The sequence below is a fragment of the Microtus pennsylvanicus genome, chromosome 7 (assembly GCF_037038515.1).
Source record: "Microtus pennsylvanicus isolate mMicPen1 chromosome 7, mMicPen1.hap1, whole genome shotgun sequence".
Lineage (NCBI taxonomy): Eukaryota > Metazoa > Chordata > Mammalia > Rodentia > Cricetidae > Microtus > Microtus pennsylvanicus.
In genome coordinates, this window is record NC_134585.1 from 15390580 (window position 1) to 15413271 (window position 22692).

Here is a 22692-nt window from a genome sequence, read left to right on the forward strand (position 1 = left end):
CTGTGGTTGAGTGTGGTCCTCTGTGTACATGTGCCTGTGGTTGAGTGTGGTCCTGTGTGTACATGTGCCTGTGGTTGAGTGTGGTCCTCTGTGTACATGTGCCTGTGGTTGAGTGTGGTCCTCTGTGTATACATGCAAGGGGCTGAGTGTGTGTGCTCCTGTGTGTATGTGCATGTAGTTAAGGGTGCTTCTGCACAGAGATCAACTTTGTGCTATTCCTCAGGCTAAGTTTCATTGACCTGGAACTCAGCCATTAGGCGAGGGCAGCTGGCCTGCAGATCCCAGTGATCTGCCTATCTGTATGACCCTCTCCCTCCCTGGAATGACAGGTGTAAGCTACCACACCCGACTTTTTTCTATGTGGGTTCTGGGGAATTGAACCCAGGTCCTCACACTTGTGTGATAAGCGCTTTACTGACTGAACTGTTTCCCCAGCTCGACATTTAATATTTCCATAGGGAAGAAAAATCAGATACATATTTTTTAAAAGCCTCATTTGAGGAAATAAATTAAGAAAAATAACTTGGCTTTAAACCTTTTTCATTGAAAGAGAATTTTAAAGAGTCTCAGAAAGATCATAATGGTCAGGAAAATTTGCTGTATCAGTCATCAGCTGTTTTCCGATCCTCCACTTTTAGGAATAAGCACAGACAGACTTGTCCCCCAAAGTACTTACTAAATGATTCACAAAGGAGAACCACACACTCTCATGAATGAGCATTTATTTCCGAGGTGAATATGTTTATGGATAGATGGAGGTTTTCAACAGGGATGGATAACGCTAACTAATAAGTACAACGTGAATGGAACGGAATGAGGAGAGATGACGTGCAAGCACTTACCCGGAATGCACGGGGCTTGAGACCAGGTTGACATTGTCTAAGGTGTCTGCAGCCCAGCTGTAGTGTCTGAGAGAATCCGAATCAAACTCCCTTGTGAATGTTAGGTGCTGAAACATAAAACAGTGAGCGACATCAACCACCCGCCCGAGATACCAGTTCTCCTTATACACACAAAGTACATCTGGGTTTCTTGGTAAGCCTGGATAAGCTAACACTCAATAGCAAGAATTTGCAAATCCTGCTCGTGAGGGCTACATTAGGGTCTGTATAGAAGAACACTTAAAAAAAAAAGTGTAGTGACAAAATATTTCATTTGGAAATCCTAAGAATGCACCCTGCCATTAACCATATGGTAAAGGAAACATTGAGAAATTAATTTGCTTGCTTTTCAATAGTCCACTTCTGATTCAGATGAATCCTACAATGACCAAATCCTTCCTAGTCTCCAAATATAGATTCGATCTTGATGTCTGTTATGCTTATGGGCCACGGTGGCCGACAACAGGCTAGTCTCCCACCAAGAAGTCCTGATGAAAACACAGAAACTCTGAAGAAGCAGAGGGCAAAGGACATTGAGAGTGGAATGCCTGAGATCATTTCCCACTTGGGAACGTTTGCCCACGGTAAATGTAGACAGAACAGGTGTTTGTGTGAAGAAGACGAAGCCCAAGAAGGTTCTGATGGAGGGTTGGGTAGCCTCGAGCATGCTCTCTCATCTTCTAAGGACATGAGCTACACTGTGGGGCTCTGGAGAAGGGAAGCTGAAAATCTATCAAGAAAAATCCCACCAAGCATGCGCGAGCTTGCCAGCAGTTTCATTGTGGATGAAGATGTAGAATTTATAGTGGAAAATCATGCCAGGATTGCAAACAAAGATTCAGGAGGCTCCAGAGTACTTGCCTCATTGCAACAAAAACTTGATTGAATTAAAGTGGCCATCCAGAGCAGAAAGACAACTCAGCAGTAAAAGTCCTTCTGTGTAAGCCTGCTGACCTGGGTTCAACCTCTGGAACCCACATAAAAGTCAGATGTAGTAGATACAAGATGGGAAATAGAGACAGGAGTCTTGATTTCTCTCTCTCTCTCTCTCTCTCTCTCTCTCTCTCTCTCTCTCTCTCTCACACACACACACACACACACACACACACACACGCACACACACACAATAGTATTAAAATTAAAAGCGAGAGAAAATATAAGAAATCAAAGATCAACACAAGAGGTTTGAATCCCTCCTCCACAAACAGGCCAACAAACACAAAAGAGCAAAATAGAAGATAACAAGAGACTAACTCAAGGTCTTTCCCCAGATCTGAAGCCTGTGTTCTCAGAGTAAAAGGATTCGCTGCTGCCAAGGAGTGAAGAAGTGTGGGAGAGGAAAGACAGCCCTGTGCCCGCTGGGGTGCACTAGCAGGAAAGTTCAGGAGCTCAAAACAGAGATGGCCACAGAACAGCAAACCACGGCAACGATGACCAAGTGATCCCCTCAAGGGTTCGAAGAGGAAATGAGTTTTCAGCTCAGAGTTCCCTGGTTAGGCAAACCATGTTCATGAACAGGTATTTCCAGGCACTTCAAACCTCACAAAATGCATTAATCACATAGTCTCCAAAGGTAATACTACAAAACACAGTCCGATTAAATGAAGGACTGAATCAAAAAAAGAAAAAAAGGAGGGCATAGAATCTAATAGAAGATCAAACCAAGGGTATGTCAGAATGAGGGCAGGCCCAAAAGTGGACCAGTGCAGACGGCTTCAAGGCACTTGACTCCCCCGAGGGAGTCAAGCTGGGTAGACAAGATTGACAGCATGGGACAAGGCATGGGCACACTCAGAGCAGATATGTACCATGAGGGGAAGGCCTATGCCATGCGTGATTGGTATGTACAGAGAAGAAGTAAATACAAATTCTAGGGAATTCTTTTAAAGAGTGAAATGGAAATTTAATAAACAATACATTTAAGGGTTGTCCTTTTTTTTTTTTAAAGACACGCTTTCTCTGTAGCCCTGGCTGTCTTTGAACTCACAAAGATCCACTTGCCTCTGTCTCCCAAGTGTTGGGATTAAAAGGCATGTGCCACCACCGTATGACTTTCAAGGGTAGTACTTTAAGAGATATAAAAATATAAATACTAGCCAGGTACGGTGGCATAGGACCGTAATCCTAGTACTTGGGAGATAGAAAGCAAGATGACCTAGACAAGCTGGGGTGACTTGAGACTTCATATCATAAAAACAAACAAAAAACTATTCCATCTATATGAAATACATGTCTACATATGAAATACAGTTAGAACCCCAAATAAAACACAACTCCTTGGAAAGCAGGCAGGTCAGGAGCACACATGGTTGAAGAAGGGAGACAGACACAAACATTAAAGTTTCCTTTTCCAACTGGGGAAACCAATAAAATAATTTCCCCAATGGAGACAATCCACAGAGAAATAACACATTTTTCTTATTTGGAGACCTGGAAGCAAATACTAAAAGTGCGACCAACAATATTCCCCGGGGAAGAAAAATCAGGGTGGAACATATGTGCAGGGTTGCATTTTCTCCTCACAAGCACGGCTCGTACAGCAGTCCAGTGTTCGCTTCTGTTACCCAGCTTCGGCGATACAATTGGAACTTGCTGGGGATGTAAGTCAGTTGGCAGAGTGCCTGCCTCTTGTGCAGGAGGGCCCAGTGCTTGATCGGTGCACAGCACAGGATAAACCAGACATGGTGGTGTATACCTGCAATCCTCGTACTGTAGGGAAGATGGTCAGAGGCTAAAGGTCATATTTTGCTATATAGTGGTTTTTTAGTCTAGCCTAGGCTATACGAGACCACGCCTTAAAAAACAAAACAAAGTCAGCCAACCAACCAACCAACGACAAAAAACCAAAACAACAACAACAACAAAAAGTCTTGCAAATATACCTTAAATGACTCAGCTTATTTATTTTATGTGTAGGGGCACAGTGTGTGTGTGTGTGTGTGTGTGTGTGTGTGTGATGGGTATCGTACTTCAAGAGTTGTTTACCTTGGTTTTTGAGAGAAAAGGTCTCTTGCTGGCTTAGAGTTTACCAATTTGATTAGGCTCGCTGTCCAGCAAGGCATTATCTGTCTCGACCTCCTTGGCCCTGGGATTACAAGCATGCTACCAAGACTTAATTTTCACATGGATCTGGGGCCCTGCAGGAATCCGGTCTTCACACTTATGTGGTAAGTCCTTTGATGACTGAGCTATCGCCTCAGTCTTAAAAAACATAACAGCTCTGATATTTTTTAAAAAAATCTATAGGACAATTATATGTAGGTTACTGTCTAGGTCCTAGGAAAATTAAAAAATAAATGAGGAACAGATATCACACTATATTTAACAAGAAAAAACATAGCCTCTGTGTGTGTCTGTGTGTGTGTGTGTGTGTGTGTGTGTAACTAAGAATTTAATGCTGGGGCTGGAGTGATGGCTCAGTGGTTAAGAGCACTGGCTGTTCCTACAGAGGACCCATGTTTGGTTCCTAACACCCATACAACAGCTTGCAACCACCTGTAACTCCAGCTCCAGAGGATCCAACACCCTCTCTGGCTTCCACAGACTCTGTGTACACTTGGTGCAGTAACACACACCTAACAGAAGCCTTACAAATAAACACACGAAAAGAATCTGATGCAACTGGACAGAACTGAGATCTTAACCTTGGCCAGCAGTAAACCATTTCAGAAACTCGCTTCCAGCCATATCACCAACTACTTAGACCAGATATTAGAGATGCCAGCAGCCAGCTATCAGGGTAAGGTCAGGGACCGGATGCAACGCTGTTTTAATATTTTTGGTGGCAGTGGAGGGTTGAGGGGACAAATTACAATTCAAATATGTGAGGCCCTGGGGTTATTTTCCACTAGGACTTTTTTTTGTTTTTCAAGTCTGATAAATTAATAATCTTCTGCCTCTTTGTTAATTGCAGTAAATTATTTACCTTGAAGCACTCAGAGAAGTGTACTGAAGACATTAATTATTGAAACCATGAATTATACCACGCAGAAGGGTATCTTGCTATCATGTAATATTTATTAGGTGGGATGTGCCAACTTGCCAGGATCCCACACCTCCTTAGATATGCGTCCTCTCCCTGCCCCTTAGAGCTCTTTGCCACCCATCAGAGCCTAGTCACAACACTGCTGAGCAGCTGGTACACCTGCCCACACCTGGGACCTAGAAGGTTCTAATGTGCCTCTAGCAGGTAGCATTTCAATCCACTATTAGGAGCCAGAGTAATTTCTCCCTGCAGCCCACTTTTCTCTGGCACGGAGCTGGCTCAGGTTTATGAGTGGTCCTAATTGCGTCTGACTAACTTAAATATGAGTGACCAGAACGTTCTTCCTACAGGGAAGGTTTCTAAAAATAATGGCAACTCGATGAAACCTGCTGTTTTACAGGCAGATCACGCGTTAGGAATTTCCCTTCTGTCTCCAGGCTAGGGTTTCAGTAAGACTGAACTGTGACATACCAGCATCTACTTAACCTTAGTAAATGATACTAATTTCAAAATGTCCTGACTGCCACTGCACAAGCAGTGCATGGCTCCGAAGCACAGCCTTAGCTCTACCAATAACCAGTGGAAAGGATAAGCAGGGCATGCTGTTGGGTGACCACTGACTATGGAGCAACAGCCGGGGATGTGGCTCAGCGGGCCAAGTACTTGCCTAGGATACAGGAAGCCCCAGGTTTGACCTCCGGCACCGCATTCATGGGGATAGTAGCACACACCTGTCATCCCAGAATATAGAGTGTGAAGGCAGAAGGGTCAGGAGTTTACAGTCGCATTCAATTAGGTAGTGAGTTCCAGGCCAGCATGAGCTACGCGTGACCCGGTTCCTAGGTCTCATAGCTTGGGGGTGGTGCCTGGTTAAGAGGTTCAGTTTTGGGGTTGAGACACTGCTGAATTTGGCAGCTCCTCTTGTCATTTCCTATGGGTGATCCTTGCTACTGGTTACTAACTGGAGGCAACTCTCAGGTGACTGTGCCCAGTTTTCACATCAGCTCGGGAAATATGAGGGGATCATCTGAGTTCGTGAGTTAGAAGCGCGGCCGAGGTCCAGCGTCCATAGTCCTGTACCAAGCCCTGCGCCTGCGCATAGTGACAGCTAAGGCCTGCGCCTGCGCATAGCAACAGCGGCGTTTTTCCCACCGGCTTCTACTGGTACAAGTGTGCTGACTACCCGCATAGACTTTTCTGGCCGTGGGTAAGGGGGTGCATGTATTTTAGGGATTAGCTTGCATACCCACTTGGTACAAACAAAGCCAACAACTGGTCCCCCATGGGTACAGGGGGAAGCTTTGCTCTACCGTTTCCCTGGTAACATCTGCCGCCCTCTGTTCTCGGCATGTTTCTCCATTTTCAGAGCGTCTTTGTCTTTCACTCATTGACAAAAGTCTTGGTGAGACTGTGAATAACATCCTGGCACCAATGCCATATTGGTGAGAAGAGGTAACACGATATCTTTGAATGTAAAAAGACTCCCACACTCTCCAGAGGACTTTGGTTTGTGTTTGGTTATTTGTTAAAATATGATGATTTATTGGGGGGCAAGAACAAAACTCAAAATCTTCTGGCTTCAGGCCAAACCTGAGGCTTTACAGATATTTACACAGGATGCTTGTATCAACTGACACCCCCTCGGTTGTAACATGGCATCTTACAGAAATCTAGGTCCGGTTTATTGACTCAAAAAGCGCTTAATCCTTTGAAACTTTATTTTGTGTTTGAGACATGTTCTTGCAATGCAGCTCTGGCTGCTTTGTCTCAGACACAGGGTGCTAGGATAATGGGAGTGGGTCACCACCTTGGCCTTCAATTCTTTTTAACAGTGGTAAAAATGGCCTTAGGTTCTTCAAGTCCCCAGAACCTTCTAGACCTCAGTGTGATATCACACTCATTTTACAGTTAAGGAAATGGAGGCTCACAATGCCTCCCAACATCTGGCAACACAAAGACCCCAGCTGGCACAGAGTGGCTTCAGCGGGACAGTACATTAAAAACAGTTCACACTGACTTCCTAAGGCCTTTAACTCCCGTGCCAGAGGGAACACGAACACTCACTCATGGGCTTTTCATCTTGGAAGTGACGGCGGGGACACCATTACACTCAAACTACACACTATTCGGTGGAAGCCAAAGCCTGGCCAGTGATGAGGTCACTGTCTCCAAGAGCTTAAGATTTTCCTAAAATAGCATCTTCATGGCCCTACGCATCAGAGGAAAGGGGAGAGTAAGAACACACTGGCCTCATTAACGGGGACACACCCTGAAGTCCAGGTCTGGAAATAAATAGAACACATCGCTCCTACTTTGTAACAGATTCAAGGCAGGGTAGGGCAGTAGAATTAGTTTTCTACATTGCCGTCTTATGTCTTATCTAGTACCCTCACTAATCTGCTGAGACCCTTTCCCTCTAAGCTTGGGGCTTGGGGTAGGGATGAGGAATGGAGGGGTGGGAGGGGGTGCTACCCTCTACAGCAGTGGTTCTCAACCTTCCTAATGGCTGCAACCCTTTAATACAGCTCCTCATATTCTGGTGACCCTCCGATCATTGCGACGTCATAATAGTAATTTTTCAACTGTTATGAATTATAATGTGAATATCTGATATGCAGGCTATCTGCTATGCGACTTGAGAACCACTGCCCTAAAGGCTGCAAAAGCAAGAATTTTCTTAGTGCTACAGGCTGCTGCTAAGATCTCCATGACCTTCCAGGTTTCCCGCTTCCGGTAGCTGGCCTTCTTTAAAGAGCCTGATGCACTCAGGAGGTGGAGGCACATGGATCTCAGTGAGTTTGAGGCCAGCCTGGTCTACAGTGTGAGTTCCAGGACAGACTCCAAAGTTATACAGAGAAACAAGCACTCGACTGAAAGACATTTAAGACTGTGGCGTGCCCGGCGTGGAGCACTTGCCTTCTGAGTGACATAAGACAAGGGATCTGGGGCTAGGCAGAGACTCTTCCCACCTCAGTGTGCTTCAAGACAGGCCAGTCATTGAGTCAGGGTCACTCAGCCGTCTAGGAGGAGCCAGGACTTGGCCTCCAGGCATCCAGCAAACGGAGGCTTTAGTCTCAGGTATACCAGCTTAACAGCGTGTGACATCCAGCAGCCACCTACTCTCCTCGGCTAGAGGCTTCTTTTTGTAAACTTCAAAGAGCGCCTATTTCAGCAGATCATGGTAAGGTTCAGCTGTGACCCCAGGACTTGGGAGGCTGAGACAGGAGTCTTACCACTAGTTTGGGGTGATCTGAGTTTGACCCCTGGAAAATCAGATGTGACTGTGCACATCTGTACCCTCAGCACCCCTAAGGCAGGACAGGAGGAGCAAAATTAGACACCGGAGAAGGAAAAGGGCCTGAACAGAAGCCTCTCCTAGCTAAGAAGAATTCCAGCGTAATTGGTGCTATCTGTACAGTCTGGTATAATGTTGACGTTGCTTTCATCTATAGATAAACCAATACTGAGATAGGGTGGGCGTAAAGCCTGAATGCATATGACCGTGGGCAGGACCTCGTCATTTTCCCCAGATATAGCCTGAAACTCTCACACAAAACGTCCCCCTGTGGGTGAGACTTTTTTACTCTGTAATTGAGATGCTATCAGGTGCCCTTGGGAACCTTTCACTGATACAGCGGTAATTTGAAATTCCATCAAAATCCTACCCACGATTGTTGTGAAAATAACACGTTTGGGCCCTCCCAGGGGCCCTAGATGGTCCGCCTTTCTTCTAAGTGACTCTCATTCTCATGACCCCTGTGCTTAAACCTGTGTTAAAACATCTTCAACACAATCTCCAGGGCTGCTTCACAAACGGGCTGGTCCTGACATTCTTTTCAGTGTCAAAGTCACAAACCCTGTTTTGGCTGGAACTAAGGTCCCTAAAACTCTTGGGAAAGATCACCGGCTGCTGAGGGGGACAGCAGGGAGCTGGGTACTAGAGACCTGCCCAGAAACCTGTAGGTCCACTAGCCTGGAGCGCACAGCCAGCCGAAGAAACAAGACAGACCTTTCAAGAACTGCCTCTGCTCTCTACACAGGAGCTGTGACGTGTACATGCCTACAAACACACACATCCACACATCATACGCTCACAGACACACAGACACACCGAACACACACCAAAGAAAACAAGGCAGTAAATGACAGTACCTATTCATCAGTGGTGTAATGCTTTGAACGAGAAATGTCCCCTACAGGCTCAGGTAGTTGAACACTTGGCCTCTAGAGGTCAGTGCTGTTTGGGTTGGGGGGGGCACTACATCTTTGCTGAAGGACATCACTGGGGGTGGGCTTTGAGAGGTTTTAGCCTTGTACAGCTTCCAGTTTGCTGTTTTGTGTTTGTGGCTAGAGATGTGATCTCTCAGCTTCTAGTTCCTGCCAACATGCCTGCTGCCTGCTGCTTGCGGCCATGCCTTCCCCTGCCACAGTGGATTCTAAACTCTCCGAAACTGTGGGAAGCCAAAGTAATCTCTTCCACATGTTGCTCCCGGTCACAGTGTTCTATCACAGAACTGAGTAGCACGGGAGGCCTGGAGGCCTGGAAGGAGATAGCAAACACACTGGCATGGAACCCTTTAAGAACTAGGATCCATCAGGGATGGCAGAACGGGTGATAATGTCTGTCCTTGAAAGGTAGAGGCAGCAGGGTCAGAAGTTCCAGGTCACCCTTGGCTACGTAGTGAGTTTATCTAGGCTACGGAAGATCTTGCTTCTAAAAACCAAACCAAACCAAAAGAACTGGGGAAATGGACTCCATAAAAGTAGACCTGATTCAAGCCATGTGTGGTGGTACACGGCTCTAACTCCATTCTCACGAGGCTGAGGCAGGAGGATCTGAAATTCAAGGCCATTCTCAGGCACGCAGTGATTTTGAGTCCAGCCTGCACTACATGAGAAACAACAAAATTAATGCAAGCGGTAATGTAAAAATCAAAGCAGACTTTCTCTTCTCTCTCAAGTATTTCTTTTCTTGAAATCAACTACTATTGCTGTATAAGGCTCTTTATTTCTCCCTTCTTTTCCAGGTATCAGCATTAAACGTAGGTCTCACACACGCTAGGGAAGTCCTTTATCATTGAGCTAAACCTCCAGCCTTTTTTCCCTTGTAGTTTTAAAGACCTGGGTCTGCAAAAGCCTGGGATAAAACCGGACTCGCTGAACATAGCGGACAATGAGGACTACTGAGAACTCAAGAACAATGGCAATGGGTTTCTGATCCTACTGCACGTACTGGCTTTGGGGGAGCCTAGGCAGTTTGGATGCTCACCTTACTAGACCTGGATGGAGGTGGGTGGTCCTTAGACTTCCCACAGGGCAGGGAACCCTGATTGCTCTTTGCGCTGCTGACGAGGGAGGGGGACTTGATTGGGGGAGGGGGAGGGAAATGGGAGGCAGTGGCGGGGAAGAGACAAAAATCTTTAATAAATAAATAAATTAATTAAAAAAAACAAAAAAGACCAGGTTGACCTGGAACTCCTGATCTTCCTGCCTCAGCCTCCTCGGTAGTTGGGGTGGCAAGTGTGGACCACAACACACAGTGAAAACTTACACTGGGATTAGAATTTAAGCTATAATGAAGCACGATTCATTATGATTTCTAAATTTGATTTATTTCTAGCTAATTTAGCTATGTCCAGTGGGAAGAAGCTAACCAGGGCTAGCCTGAAAGCTGAGCCTGTGGGGCACATCACCACCAACTGACCCCAGTGACTTAAGAAACTCACAATACCAACTTCCTTGCCTTAGAACAGACCTGCAATCTCGTTGAGCCATCTTTGTGAGGTGTTGAGTAAATACCCCCAGTACTGCTGGCCAAGCACTTCCAGGAAGAAAGCAGCATATTAAATGTCGCCAGGCCAGGTGCTTATCTCCCTGGGGACTATCAGGCAAATCTTTCACATGGAGCTGGCTTTCTTCTGCCACTATGATCCCTTTCTGAGTCCTGCTTAGAGTCGCACAGGGAGAAGGAACAGCAAAGTTAGCAAGTACGGCAGAACTGGAGAGTCACTGCGGTAAGGCGCGCAAGAGAGAACCCTATTAGCACAGGGGTCTTCTGGATTACATAAGCTTTTCCTTCCATTGCTGAGATGATTGACAAGGCTAAAATCCTTCTATACACTGTGAATATGTATTACTCTCATTGGTTAATAAAGAATTGACTGGCCTATTGCTGGGCAAGAAGAGACTGGGCAGAAGAGTCAGACTCCTAGTCTGGCTCCTGGATGCTGAGAAGAAGGAAGGCGGAGTCTGGACTAGTGATCAGCCTCAGAGAGAAGCAAGATGGGCATGGCGTACTAGGAAAAGTTACCAAACCATTTGGCAAAGCATAGATAAGAAATAGGGGTTAATTAAAAATGTAAGAGTTAGCTTGTAATGAGCCTGAGCTATTGGTCAAGCATTTATAATTAATATTAAGCCTCTGTGTGGTTACTTGGGAACAGCTGGTGGGACAGAAACTTCTGCCTATAGCTAAGACATTAAACAGTCCAACAGCTCATGCACGTCACATGACCAGAAACATATGAAATCATAGTAGCCTCTAAAAAGACCACTTAATTCAAATGTACTAGAATCTTAGACTGTGATTCTCCCCAGGAGAGTCGCAGGTCTGAAGATGTGACCAATGCCTACACGTCTGTAACTGCCTCCAACAGTGTTTGCAGAATTATCTCCACAGTCATCCTTTGGGCGACATAACAACCGATTAAAAAACACTTTCATTAGACCTTGAAAATATGTCATTATTGGAAGGCCTGCTCTGCATCCATAGGTCAAAATCACGAGGGCAAAATGTGGACTAAAAGGAAGTCTGCAATAGGAAGGCAGTCCAAGCAGAGGAGGAGGGACAGAAACAGCTGCCCCACGTCTCTCTTCATGCTGCCCCTAAGTGGGCAGAAGTGCAAGAAATGCTGGCAGGCTGTTCATCTCCTAGTAGGAAATGGTAAGAGACCTCTTTTTTTTTTTTAAAGTGGGGGTGCTTGGGAACACCAAGGTTTATAGCTATGTTCTCGAAGGATTGATCGCTCACCTTACTTTTATTTTGTTAGTTAGATAAATCTATTCCTACATAGGAAAGCCTGAAACAATAGTCAGTGCTTGAAGATGCCAGAAGCCTTCCAGTGGTGCTGTGGACATGTAGCTGTTGACATCAGATTCCGCTGGCACCTTCAGCAGGAATGTGAGTAAAGACAGACCCAGGTTCAACTGGGAGAGGGAAAGGTGGAAATTAGATTGCTGGTTTAATGAAAGTCTCAGTGGGGTTGCCTTGCAGGTGCCATAGCTCACTTGGTCTCATGATCTACGCCTAGAAACACGGGTGCTAGTCATCTTTATGGCTTAACTGCTTTCTCCAAAAGCTAGATGTGACCTGCAAGATGGTTCAGCAAGAAAAGAAGCTTGCAACCAAACCTTCTGACATTGTTGTCTCCGGGCCTACACACACACACACACACACACACACACACACACACACACATGGTTTTTTGTTGTTGTTGTTTATTTTTTAAAAGCCTAGGCAAATTGGAGTCTTACAGTCTTACAAGGCTCCAATTTTACTTTGTTGTTGAGCCTTTACTGTGATCTCTGCAGGAGCAGGAATGCCCTAAATAGCCACATTTGGGTCTCATCCTCGGAGAGGAGGAGGGGATTCCGCCCTTCCTTCAGTGATCTGACAGAGAAGCCAGTGGGGCAGGCAGAATCCGCCCATGGAGATACTGGCTCTGCCACTCACAGGGGTGTAAGCATAGAGCCAGGCAGAGGTCAAACGCCTCATTCCTTTCGCTGCAGCTTACATGCCGTACGTCCTGGCTCTCCACATTTCAGACCTGTTGCTGAGTGTTATGAGTTCTTCATTTTCAAAGAACACTGCTAAAACTTGCTAGAAATAAGAATCATGACGATTACTGTGCTTAAATGTAGTAATCGTGTGCCACGAAACAGTGGACCAGAGGCACACACTCCAGTCAGGAAAATTACCACCACCAGGAGTCAGATCCCTGGGCTCCCGGCCGGCTTCTTCCCCACCCTGAACAAAACTGATGGATAGATACTGCAGCCGCTAAATGGGGGCAGTGTGTAAAGGGGAGTGGCAGTGACTTTGCCCACTTCAAGCTGTGCCCTGCAGCCCTCCTCCCACTCGTCCCACACCACAGTCATGAGGAGTCTGCCTTTAATGAGGCCAGGAAATTTATCTCCTAAGGTTGATGTGAAGTGTGAGCAAATTAATGCTGGCAAGATGCTTAGGATAAGGCCAGGCACTCCGTATGCCACCTTTACCCCAGCCAGAAGCACCCTAGCCGCTTAAGGCATATGATGAACATCTCTCTTTGTATAAGTCAGGGACTAGCTGATGTGGACCATGGGCTGTCGTTTCCTAAGGCACACTAGAGAGCTGCTCTTAGGAATTCTATCAGAAGAAACAGTCACATCCATTGATTTCTTTTAAGACAGCCAGGCTTCCTTTGAGACTATTCTTTTTCTCTTCATTAACAACTATCGAAAAAGGGATGATTCCAAATGCAGTTGATAGCCTTTTTTAAAAAATTACATTTTAGAGGCTGAAGGGATGGGGCAGTGGTTAAGAGCACTTCCTGCTCCTCTGGAGGACCAAGGTTTTGATTCCCAGCACCACCGTGGTAGCCCCCAGCCATCTGTAACTACCGTTCCTGAGGATCTGACCCCCCTTCTTCAGGCTTCATGGCAAAACACCCCCACACACAAAATAAATGAAAAATAAGTAAAAGTTTAAAATTACATTTAAATTTTATTTTGTGTGTGTATGTGTGTATACATGTATGAGCACATATGTCAACCTGTGGGGGTCCATTTTCTAATCCCACCATTTTCTACTTCTGGGGGACTGAACTCAAGTGGGCAGGCCTGGTAGTAAGAGCCTCTACCCACTCAGCCATCTCGCCCACTCTTCCTCGATGGCTGGTTTAACGTAGGTAGGCTCCCATGGACCAGGCTGGCCCCAAACTCCCTCTTGTCATAAAGGATGCCCTTGGATTCCTGCCTGCACTTCTCAGGGGCTGTGCCACCATGCTTGGGTTTCTGTAGTACCGGAGACCAAGCCCACGGCTTCATGTACACTAGCTGGGCAAGAATTCAACCAAGTGAGCTACACTCCTAGCCTGGGTTACTAGTGACTTGCTAAGACAACCTGGCACACAGACATCTGAGCTTTAAAATCAAACATTGTAGATGATGACCAGTTGAGATATAGCTGTCCTTAGGAGATATTCCAGTTCTCCACCCCGTCTAATATTCTCATATTCAGGTGCCCAAGTCCATTACATAAGTTTATAGAATTATCATAAAATCTATACGTAACTTCCTGTACACTCTTAACTATATCTAGATATGTGTAATACTTATTGTAATGTAATTGCTATGCTTGCATCGCCTTGCTTAGGGAATAATGACAGAAATCTGCACATGGGCAGTAATGATGTAATCTGAGCCAGTGGGTGTGGATGAGCTGGGGGCAGAAACACCGAAAGCAGTCAGAGATGCCGTGACCAGTGTTTCTAGCTGGACGGACATGTGGAAATCACCTGCGGGGCTTTAGAAACTACCCACATCTAGGGTCTAGACATGGGGTGTCTCCGAAAGAGGCACAGTGACCCCATTGTGCACCCGCTATTAAGAACCCCTAGTCAGCAGCAGCACTGGCATTCAGCTCGGAGGCACACCGAAATTCCCATGGCTGGTCCCTGCCAGGCCCACTGAGTCAGGGACTGAGCAGTTCCGGTGTTAGCAGTTCTCGTGGGCGGGGACATAATCTAGGATGTGCAGGCAGAGGAATCCACCATGCTACTCCCGTGTCCAAAGCAGGGCTCACGGATGAGCAAGGGGCACAGCTGAACTGTGAAGTGTACTTCATTCAAATGCTCTTCCTATGGGGAAGGAATGAAGTGGTCCACACGACTGAGGCCTGGGAGGGATACAGGATGCTTACCTCTCCCACGCCCCTTCAGGCTCTAGCATCCACACCTGCCTCGACCCAGCACGAGATCCTGGGATGGCGCAGTGTGACTATCAGTGTTAAATGTCAACGGGACAGGTCTAGAATGGTCAGGGAGATGGGCCTTGAGGGGACGGAATCAATTAACTAATTAAATTAATGAAGGTGTGAAGATGCATCTTAATTGTGGGTAGCACCATTACGCAGGGCGGGGATCCAAGACGTAGCCAGCGGAGAATGGGAGCCGAGCCCTGGCGGGCACACATTCAGGACTCTCTGGTACTGACTGTAGAAGCAATGTGGCTAGCTGCTTCAAAAGCCTTGCCTTCCCCTCCGGGACAGACAGACCATCCCCTGAACTGTGAACTAAAATAGACTCAGTTGCTGCTGCCTGAGTGTTTCACAAAAGCAACAGGAAAAGAAACTAAGATCCTGGGGTCCTGGGGGGGAGGAGGGGTGGCGGCCCAGGCTGATCACCTTGTATCTCAACTGTACTTTAGCTGTGGTTAATGTGCAAACACATTAGTCATCGGGATGAGGGAGCGGAGGCTGTTCTCAGCCTGGGCAGGGCCTGGCCTGCGGGAGAAAGTTCACACAGAGTTAATTTGTGTCCGCTGTCTACCCTGACCTGTCAGAGAAATTCTAAGCAGAGAGTGATGAGAAGCACTGAACCCGATCGCAAGCCAGGGCTCAGCAGTTCGGAAATGCTAAATGTTTAAAACTTGTGACATGCTTCCCGGCTCCCTAGTACCCTGGAGAAGCTGTCTTTTGAAATCTGTAAACACGGAGCTAGAGGTGAGAGAGCAGTACGACTTGCTTTCTTTTTTATAACCTATGCGCATGGGTGTTTTACCTGAACGCATGTGCGCCACAGGCGTGGCAAGTGCCCGTGCAGGCCTGAAGAGGGTGTTGGATGCCCTGGGACCAGAGTTACAGATAGTTACACTGCCATGTGGGTGCCAGAAATTGAACCTGGATCCCCTGTAAGGGCAGCCAGCGCTCTTAACCGCAGAGCCTTCTTTTCAAATCCAAGCTTTTCACTCTGGATCATTTGGTTTTAATTCACGTGCACCCGTGAACCTGAGTAAACGTTTCTTGTGAGGCTCACAGAGTGCAGTAGCAGTTTCCTGTCTGGCAGCTCTCCTTTCCAGAACCAGCCGTTTCCTGGCCTCCAGTTAGCACACCTCTCTCAAAAATTCCTTCCCCCTTCTTTTAAAGGTTATTTTAAAGGTGTTCATACAAATAAAGTTTTTTTTTTTTAAAAAAAAAAGCTGCAAAGAATATCTACACGTGGGGACTAAAGATATGGCTTCCCGAGGTCCTGAGTTCAATTCCCAGCAACCACATGGTGGCTCACAACCATCTGTAATGAGATCTGGCGCCCTCTTCTGGCATTCAGGCATTCGTGCAGGCAAAGCACTGTGTACATAATAAATAAATCTTTAAAAAGAAGCAAAGAGTATTTTTTAAAAAGCTAATAATAATAATAAAAAAAGAATATCCACATGCCCTTGCACCTAAATCTAACAATTTAATATCTGAAAATCACAAAAAGAACAGGGGGTGGGGTAGGGGCCGGGCATATGGCTCTGTGAATAAACACTCGCTGTGGGAGTGTGCGGGCCAGAGTTCAGATTCCCCAACCAGGCGGGCTTGTGATCACCTGCCACGCCAACACACAAAAGGTGGAGACAAGGGGACCCTGGAACAAGCAGACAGGCCAGACCAGTCATATCAGTAAACTCCGGTTCAGTGTCGGACTGCCTCAGTGTGTAAAGAGAGAGTGATCAAGGAAGACACCTCACAGCATCAGCTGCGGACCTCACACACACACACACACACACACACACACACACACACACACACACACACACACACACACACACTGTGGAGGCTTGAATGAGAACGCCCCTCCTAGGCTCATCTCTCGCAATGCTTGGTCCACAGATGGTAAAATTATTTGAGAAGGAGGTGTGGCCTTGTTGGAGGAGGTGTGTAACTGGGGGTGGGGTCTGAGGTTTCAGAAACTGATGCCAGGCCCAGTCTCTTTGTCACCTGTTTGTGGATCAGATGCAAGCTCTCAGTTACTTCTCCAGCGCCATGCCTGCCTGCCCGCCCGTCTGCCTCCAGCTCAGCACCATGATGGCCATGGACTAACACCCATTTAGATCCTTTCTTTTCTAAGTTCCCTTGGTCACGGCATCTCTTGAAGCAATAGAACAGTAACTCAGATACACATGCCTATCCATACATGCTGTCAGATGTGTTCCATCTGTCCCAGAGATGAACCATTGAAAAATAAGTAGCTGGCTAATTCAGGTCACTCCTGAAAACTTGGCGACCCCACCCCCTGGAACACAGACTCTGCTGCATAACCTGACCCTGGGACCACAGTGAGCAATCTGATGTCTTTGGGCAAATCTCCATCCAAGACCTTTACAAGGTATCCCCAAGCATCCATGGGCTTGAGTGGTCTTCACTGAACAAGCTGGTCAGTAAAGAAAACAATCTCTGGCTTCTACAATTCTCACTAATTTGTTTGCTTTTGTTCCCCTAAAGACTCCTTCCTGGTGTGCTGTGTGGTCTCTGGCTGATTAGAGAGCTCTAGAGATGGCCACATAGGTCAGTGGTTCTCGACCTGTGGGTTGCGACCTTCTAAAGACCCCTTCGTGGGGGTTGCCTAAGACCATCACAAAACAGATATGTACATTAAGATTCATAACAGTAGCAAAATTACGGCTAGGAAAGTAGCAACAAAAATCATCTTATGGTTGGGGCAGGGTGGGGGTGGGTGGTCACCACAGCATCAGGAACTGTATCAATAAAGGTCCTAGCATCAGGAGGGTTGAGGACCATGACCATGACATTGGTGTTTCTGAGAAGGAAGTTGCCAACTGACTCCACGAGCACCCGCTTCACCCTGAAGCTTTCGGCCTCTCCTTTATTTTCACAGTTCCTTAGTCCTGAGTACACGCTGCCCCCTCCATCCTACCCGCGCACATCTTGGGGCCAGCTCCCAGCCAACCCTCAGAAGCGAGGAACATGGCTAGCATTTATTTTTGATTTGTACTTTGATTCTGATGTGCTTGGCGGTAACAGTGGTGCTGGTGCTGATGTTGGGGAAAGCACCTATTTCAGACCCTTGCTCTGAAACGAACAGCCAGTGAGAAATGGAGGTGCCCCAGTTCTATTTAATGAGGCATCCACGGTGTGTCTTGCAGGAGTGTGAAGCGGTCTGGTCCAACCACAGTGTTTCCTATAATCTGTAATACTCAGCATTTTGTGGGGTTCCCTTAAGGCACCGGGAGTAACATCAATATATATAACACTTCCTTTGGCAGGAAACATGAAAACAGCAGGATGGGATTAAATTCCTCAGAAAATCTCTACTAGTGTCAGGCAACACCAGGCTCCCAAGAGCCTAGTTTTATGACTGAGACAAGGGCCCCTTCTTGAACTTACGCCCACCTAGAACCCATGACATATGCTACACCTATAATCACCCTACAAAGGTTATTTTTCTTTACTGTCTGACACTGTCTGCCTCTCTATTTCCCTCTGTAAGGTCAGCTTATTGAGAATATTCTAGACAGCATGATGTAACATTCACTGCAGGTCATTGTGAAGTACAATGCACGTTTGTGGGCCTGACATCAGCATCTCCAGACACGTGGGAGTTCCAAAGGGCTGACCCCCTATCGCTAGTGAACTCTAGCTTGGGTGTGTGTGACTGTCACTCATCGCCTTGTGCAATGCGTAGGTGTGGCATAATTTCACCAATGATTCACAGTGTTCAAATATCACAAGCTACCTTTTAAGCTGGTTTATAGTCCAGGCAGATCCATCCGTCACTGGGTCCCTAACTGTGGACAGTCAAAACCAGGCACAGTGTGTATCTGCATATTTTTCCAGAACCATCCATTCTCACTCAGTCCATGTGTGGCAGGACTATGTTCCTAGGTCTTCTTACATCATACATCACCCAATCATCCGTAAGCACCATAAAGAAGGAAATGCATAAACATTGATAGAATCCAGCAGAGATTCTACAGAAACAGAAAATATCACCATGCCTTGGAAAACCCTGAAAAGAACAGATCAAAAGCACATCGGATCTAATCTGGGACTGCTTGTTATACACAAGTCTTGCCATTTTCAATGGACATACACACTTCACTTAGAAAACATTCCCGTGAATAATGCCAGCAAGCTGAACAGCAAAGACGTTTGACCTAGACCCAAGAAAGTTCCCCTATGTGAGATATGGGGGAGGATGCTTGCAAAAGAGAGACATCTCTGATTATGGCATAGTTGGTGCTTTTCTTTAACTGGCTAATACCCCCCAAATATACAAATACAAAGTCAAACATGCATATGTATATATGTCTGCTACTGCTGTCATGGGACCAAGAGCTTGCTGGAGTACGGCACGTGAGCCGAGGCTGAACGAGCCAAGGACAACAAGAACACATACCTGCTCTTTGGATGGCACGAGAAGTTCCTCGATCATCATGCTGTCCCGCGCGTAGGAGCTTCTGTTCAGGGTGTATGACCTATCCGAACTGAAGGAGCGGAGGCTGTTGTGTTTACCGTTACCATTCAACAGTGGGAGATGGCGATGGGTGGGATGGGATGGAAGAAAATAAACGCATGCAGCTTTAAAAACAGGCAAGATGGCTAAAAATACCAACAAATGTGCTTTTCTCTCTCTCTTTTTTTTAAAGAAATATTTCAAAAATTAAATTTTTTAGACATTAAATTTCATGACTGAGATTTTTAAATCTGGCCAATTTCATATCAGTTCTGTGAGATGAAATGCATGGTGACTCTCAGTACCCCACTATTGGCGCCGAACCGACATGGCATTGAAAAGAACCTCTTCCCAATAACACAAGTGTTTCTTTTTCTTTTATAAAAAAACAATTTTCTTACTTTTTTACTTAATGTGCATTGGTGTTTTGCCTGCATGTATGTCTGTGTGAGGATGTCAGATCATTTAGAGCTGGAGTTACAGACAGTTGTGAGTGGCCATGTGGGTGCTGGGAATTGAACTCAGGTCCTCTGGAAAAGCAGCCAGTGCTCTTAACTACTGAGCCGTCTCTCCAGCCCCAGCAGTGTTTCTTAAGGACTTCACGTTGGAGGTGCCTCTTTCAGTTCAACTGCGCTGCCTTTCATACTGAGATAGAACTATTCTGCCGTGGTGGGGTCTGCGGGTGAATCTCCGGAAACCCGCTACGGGTTTGCACACTAAGAGCTCTGGTTTGCAGCTGACACTCAAGGACATCTTCAAGAAGGGAAACAGAAACACAGCCACATGCACTTCTTGGTCGTGCTCCAGAAGACATTAACATTCCCCGTCTTCAAATACTGTCTTTTCCTTGGCTTTGCTGCCTTCTTCCTTTTTCTTAACTTTTATCCTTTGTAGACACTCTCATAGACAGTCCCTGAATTGTCCAGCTTCCCCACACTCTGCCTATACGGACTCTTAAACTAAAAGCCAGTGGATTATGGGATTGTGGGGGGATGGTTCTAAAAGGTTAATTATCTGGTTAAGACTGCATCTAGCCACACAAGTCACGTGATGATCAGGGTTATTATTTATCTGAGTCTTGGGTTAATGGCTTTATTATGATCCTCTGGGGACAAGGAGGATGCTGGCTGTGAACTACCACTCCACCGTCATTATCCACTCACCCCGCTCCCTTACTTAACTGGCAGGCTGTCAGGAAAGAATGTTCCGTCGTCACCTCTTTATGACAAAGTTTCCCACCTGACTGACCTTTTCACGAGGCAGTTACAGTATGGGAAAGAGCTGAGGTGAAGCCTAGACATGACTCCCCGGCCATGAAACACCTCCAACTAGCATTATGCACACTGATCCCTTTTATCTTGGGGTCCTCATGGGTGTAGGGGGGAGTCCTCATCCTTGCCATGGGAACTTAGTATTTTTCTTTGTAATTTTGCCTGCTTCACTGATAAAGTGGATCTAAGTAGGACTTTCTGTATTACCATCGGATGAATCGGTCAGGTTGTAGCATTGTCTTTGACGTGTGTGTGTGTGTGTGTGTGTGTGTGTGTGTGTGTGTGTGTGTGTGAATGGAAGGACAGCAGAGAAGAGAACAAACAATGCACGTCCCTTTGCACAGCGGGATTTCTCCCCACTGCCTTCTAGCTGAAACCTTAGCTGGATCACACACGTTATCCGCAGAAGGTGGGTCGTTCCTTTAGGATAGAATCTCAGCTTTCTCCGACTATCTTGCTCATCGCTCTGACTCAGAATTAACCTTCATTCCAAGGTCATTACCAAACATGCTCAGCAAATATTTACTGACTGTGTCGAGCAGGATCCAGGCACATAGGTGCCTCTCAGAGCGCCATAGGGCTGTACGGTCAGGCCAGTCATGCGATCATAAAGCTTCCTTTCTCCTCCTCATTTCAGTTGCCTTTCTTTCCTTACTCCTGTTTCTGGCCCTTAGCTCCTCTTTGACACAGCAGCAGCTCCCTTCCCTCGGGTGCTTTCCTTCAACACTGCCCAGTTCTGTCCAGGGATGGTAACGGCTGGACGGGGAATCCATGCCCCCTGGTCACATGTGATCCCTGACCACTTGGGCTGTGGCTATCACGACTGAAGATCAGATCTTTAAATTGTACCACATTTAACTAACACACTTGAGTTGAAAGACCCACAGGTGACAGGTGGCTACGCCATCCGTTAGTGTCTTTTCCGGACATGCGGCTTCACTAACATAATTTGAGAAGCCCTGGGAGGCCCCGCTCCTTACACTTTCTAGACCACGCCTTTCTTCAAAGCAGGGCCGGCATGCAGTGGTCCGCAAAAGCTAAGCCCTAATTAGACTATAAGTTGGCAAACGTTTCAAAGCTTTTAAAGAGAGGTTACGTATTTGCGATCCAGATTTCCAAATCTAAGATTTGTGGATCGTACTCTAGCATGGTCTCCTCCTTGTTTGTCTGCGAGTGACAGCTGCAGAGCAGAGCTCAGACCGGTGCTAGCCATAGAAATGCTTCAAATTCTGATTCCTAAGGATCGGTCCAGACCAGACCTGCTTCCTGCCATCAGGAAGATGGACCCAGGAAATCTACCAAGCAACACTCTGACTCCCTGACTCATCCCAGCACACTCACGACCAGAGAGTACTGAGTATTTACCTAAGGGGGTCTAGAAAGCCTGTTGCTTTTTTCTTTTCCTCTCTCTCTCTCTCTCTCTCTCTCTCTCTCTCTCTCTCTCTCTCTCTCTCTCTCTCTCTCTCCCTCTTTGTTCTTTTTTTTTTTTTTTTTTGAGACAGGGTTTCTCTGTAGCTTTGGAGCCTGTCCTGGAGCTAGCTCTTGTAGACCAGGCTAGCCTCGAACTCACAGAGATCCGCCTGCATCTGCCTCCTGAGTGCTGGGATTAAAGGCGTGCGATACCACTGCCGGGCTTTAAATTGTCTTTTAAACTAAGGTCAGAGAGATTATTTGTAGCCATCATTGAAACCTAAGTGTTAGATGCAGGGCCTGTTAGGAAAACATGCTGGCTTGGGCTAAAATGTTACTGGGGTGTCTAGGACAGCTCAAACAAACAGCCACCAGCAAACAAACCACACTATTTTTCTTCAGACCTAACAAAACCTTTCCAGTTTTGTCATGCACTCTACTAAATGTATTGAGAGAGGAATTCCTTTAGAATCCAATCATATTATATAAGATTCCTTTTCGTAGATTGGTTTTCTTTTTTTTTTCCTTTCCCAATCATAACTGATTTCCTAAAGCTGAGCAGGAAAATGAAAAAAAAAATTGTTTTTTTTTTTTTTTTAAAAAGCACATTGCAGGCCAGCACAGCACAGCACAAATGCCGAAGTAAA

General features: G+C 46.3%; 1 protein-coding gene across 31 annotated transcripts in view; it reads right to left on the reverse strand.

The window, feature by feature from the left end:
* Positions 1-22692, reverse strand: part of Ank3 (ankyrin 3) — a 431439-nt gene that overhangs the window by 66627 nt on the left and 342120 nt on the right. For 27 of the 31 annotated variants that reach the window (XM_075980046.1, XM_075980043.1, XM_075980042.1 and 24 more), the window contains 2 exons: positions 19308-19410; positions 843-949 (listed from right to left, as the gene is read on the reverse strand). In XM_075980046.1, coding sequence (XP_075836161.1) covers positions 843-949; positions 19308-19410 — 210 coding nt within the window. The remainder of the gene's footprint in view (positions 1-842; positions 950-19307; positions 19411-22692) is intronic. The other 4 variants (XM_075980047.1, XM_075980034.1, XM_075980033.1 and 1 more) reach the window with 1 other exon arrangement.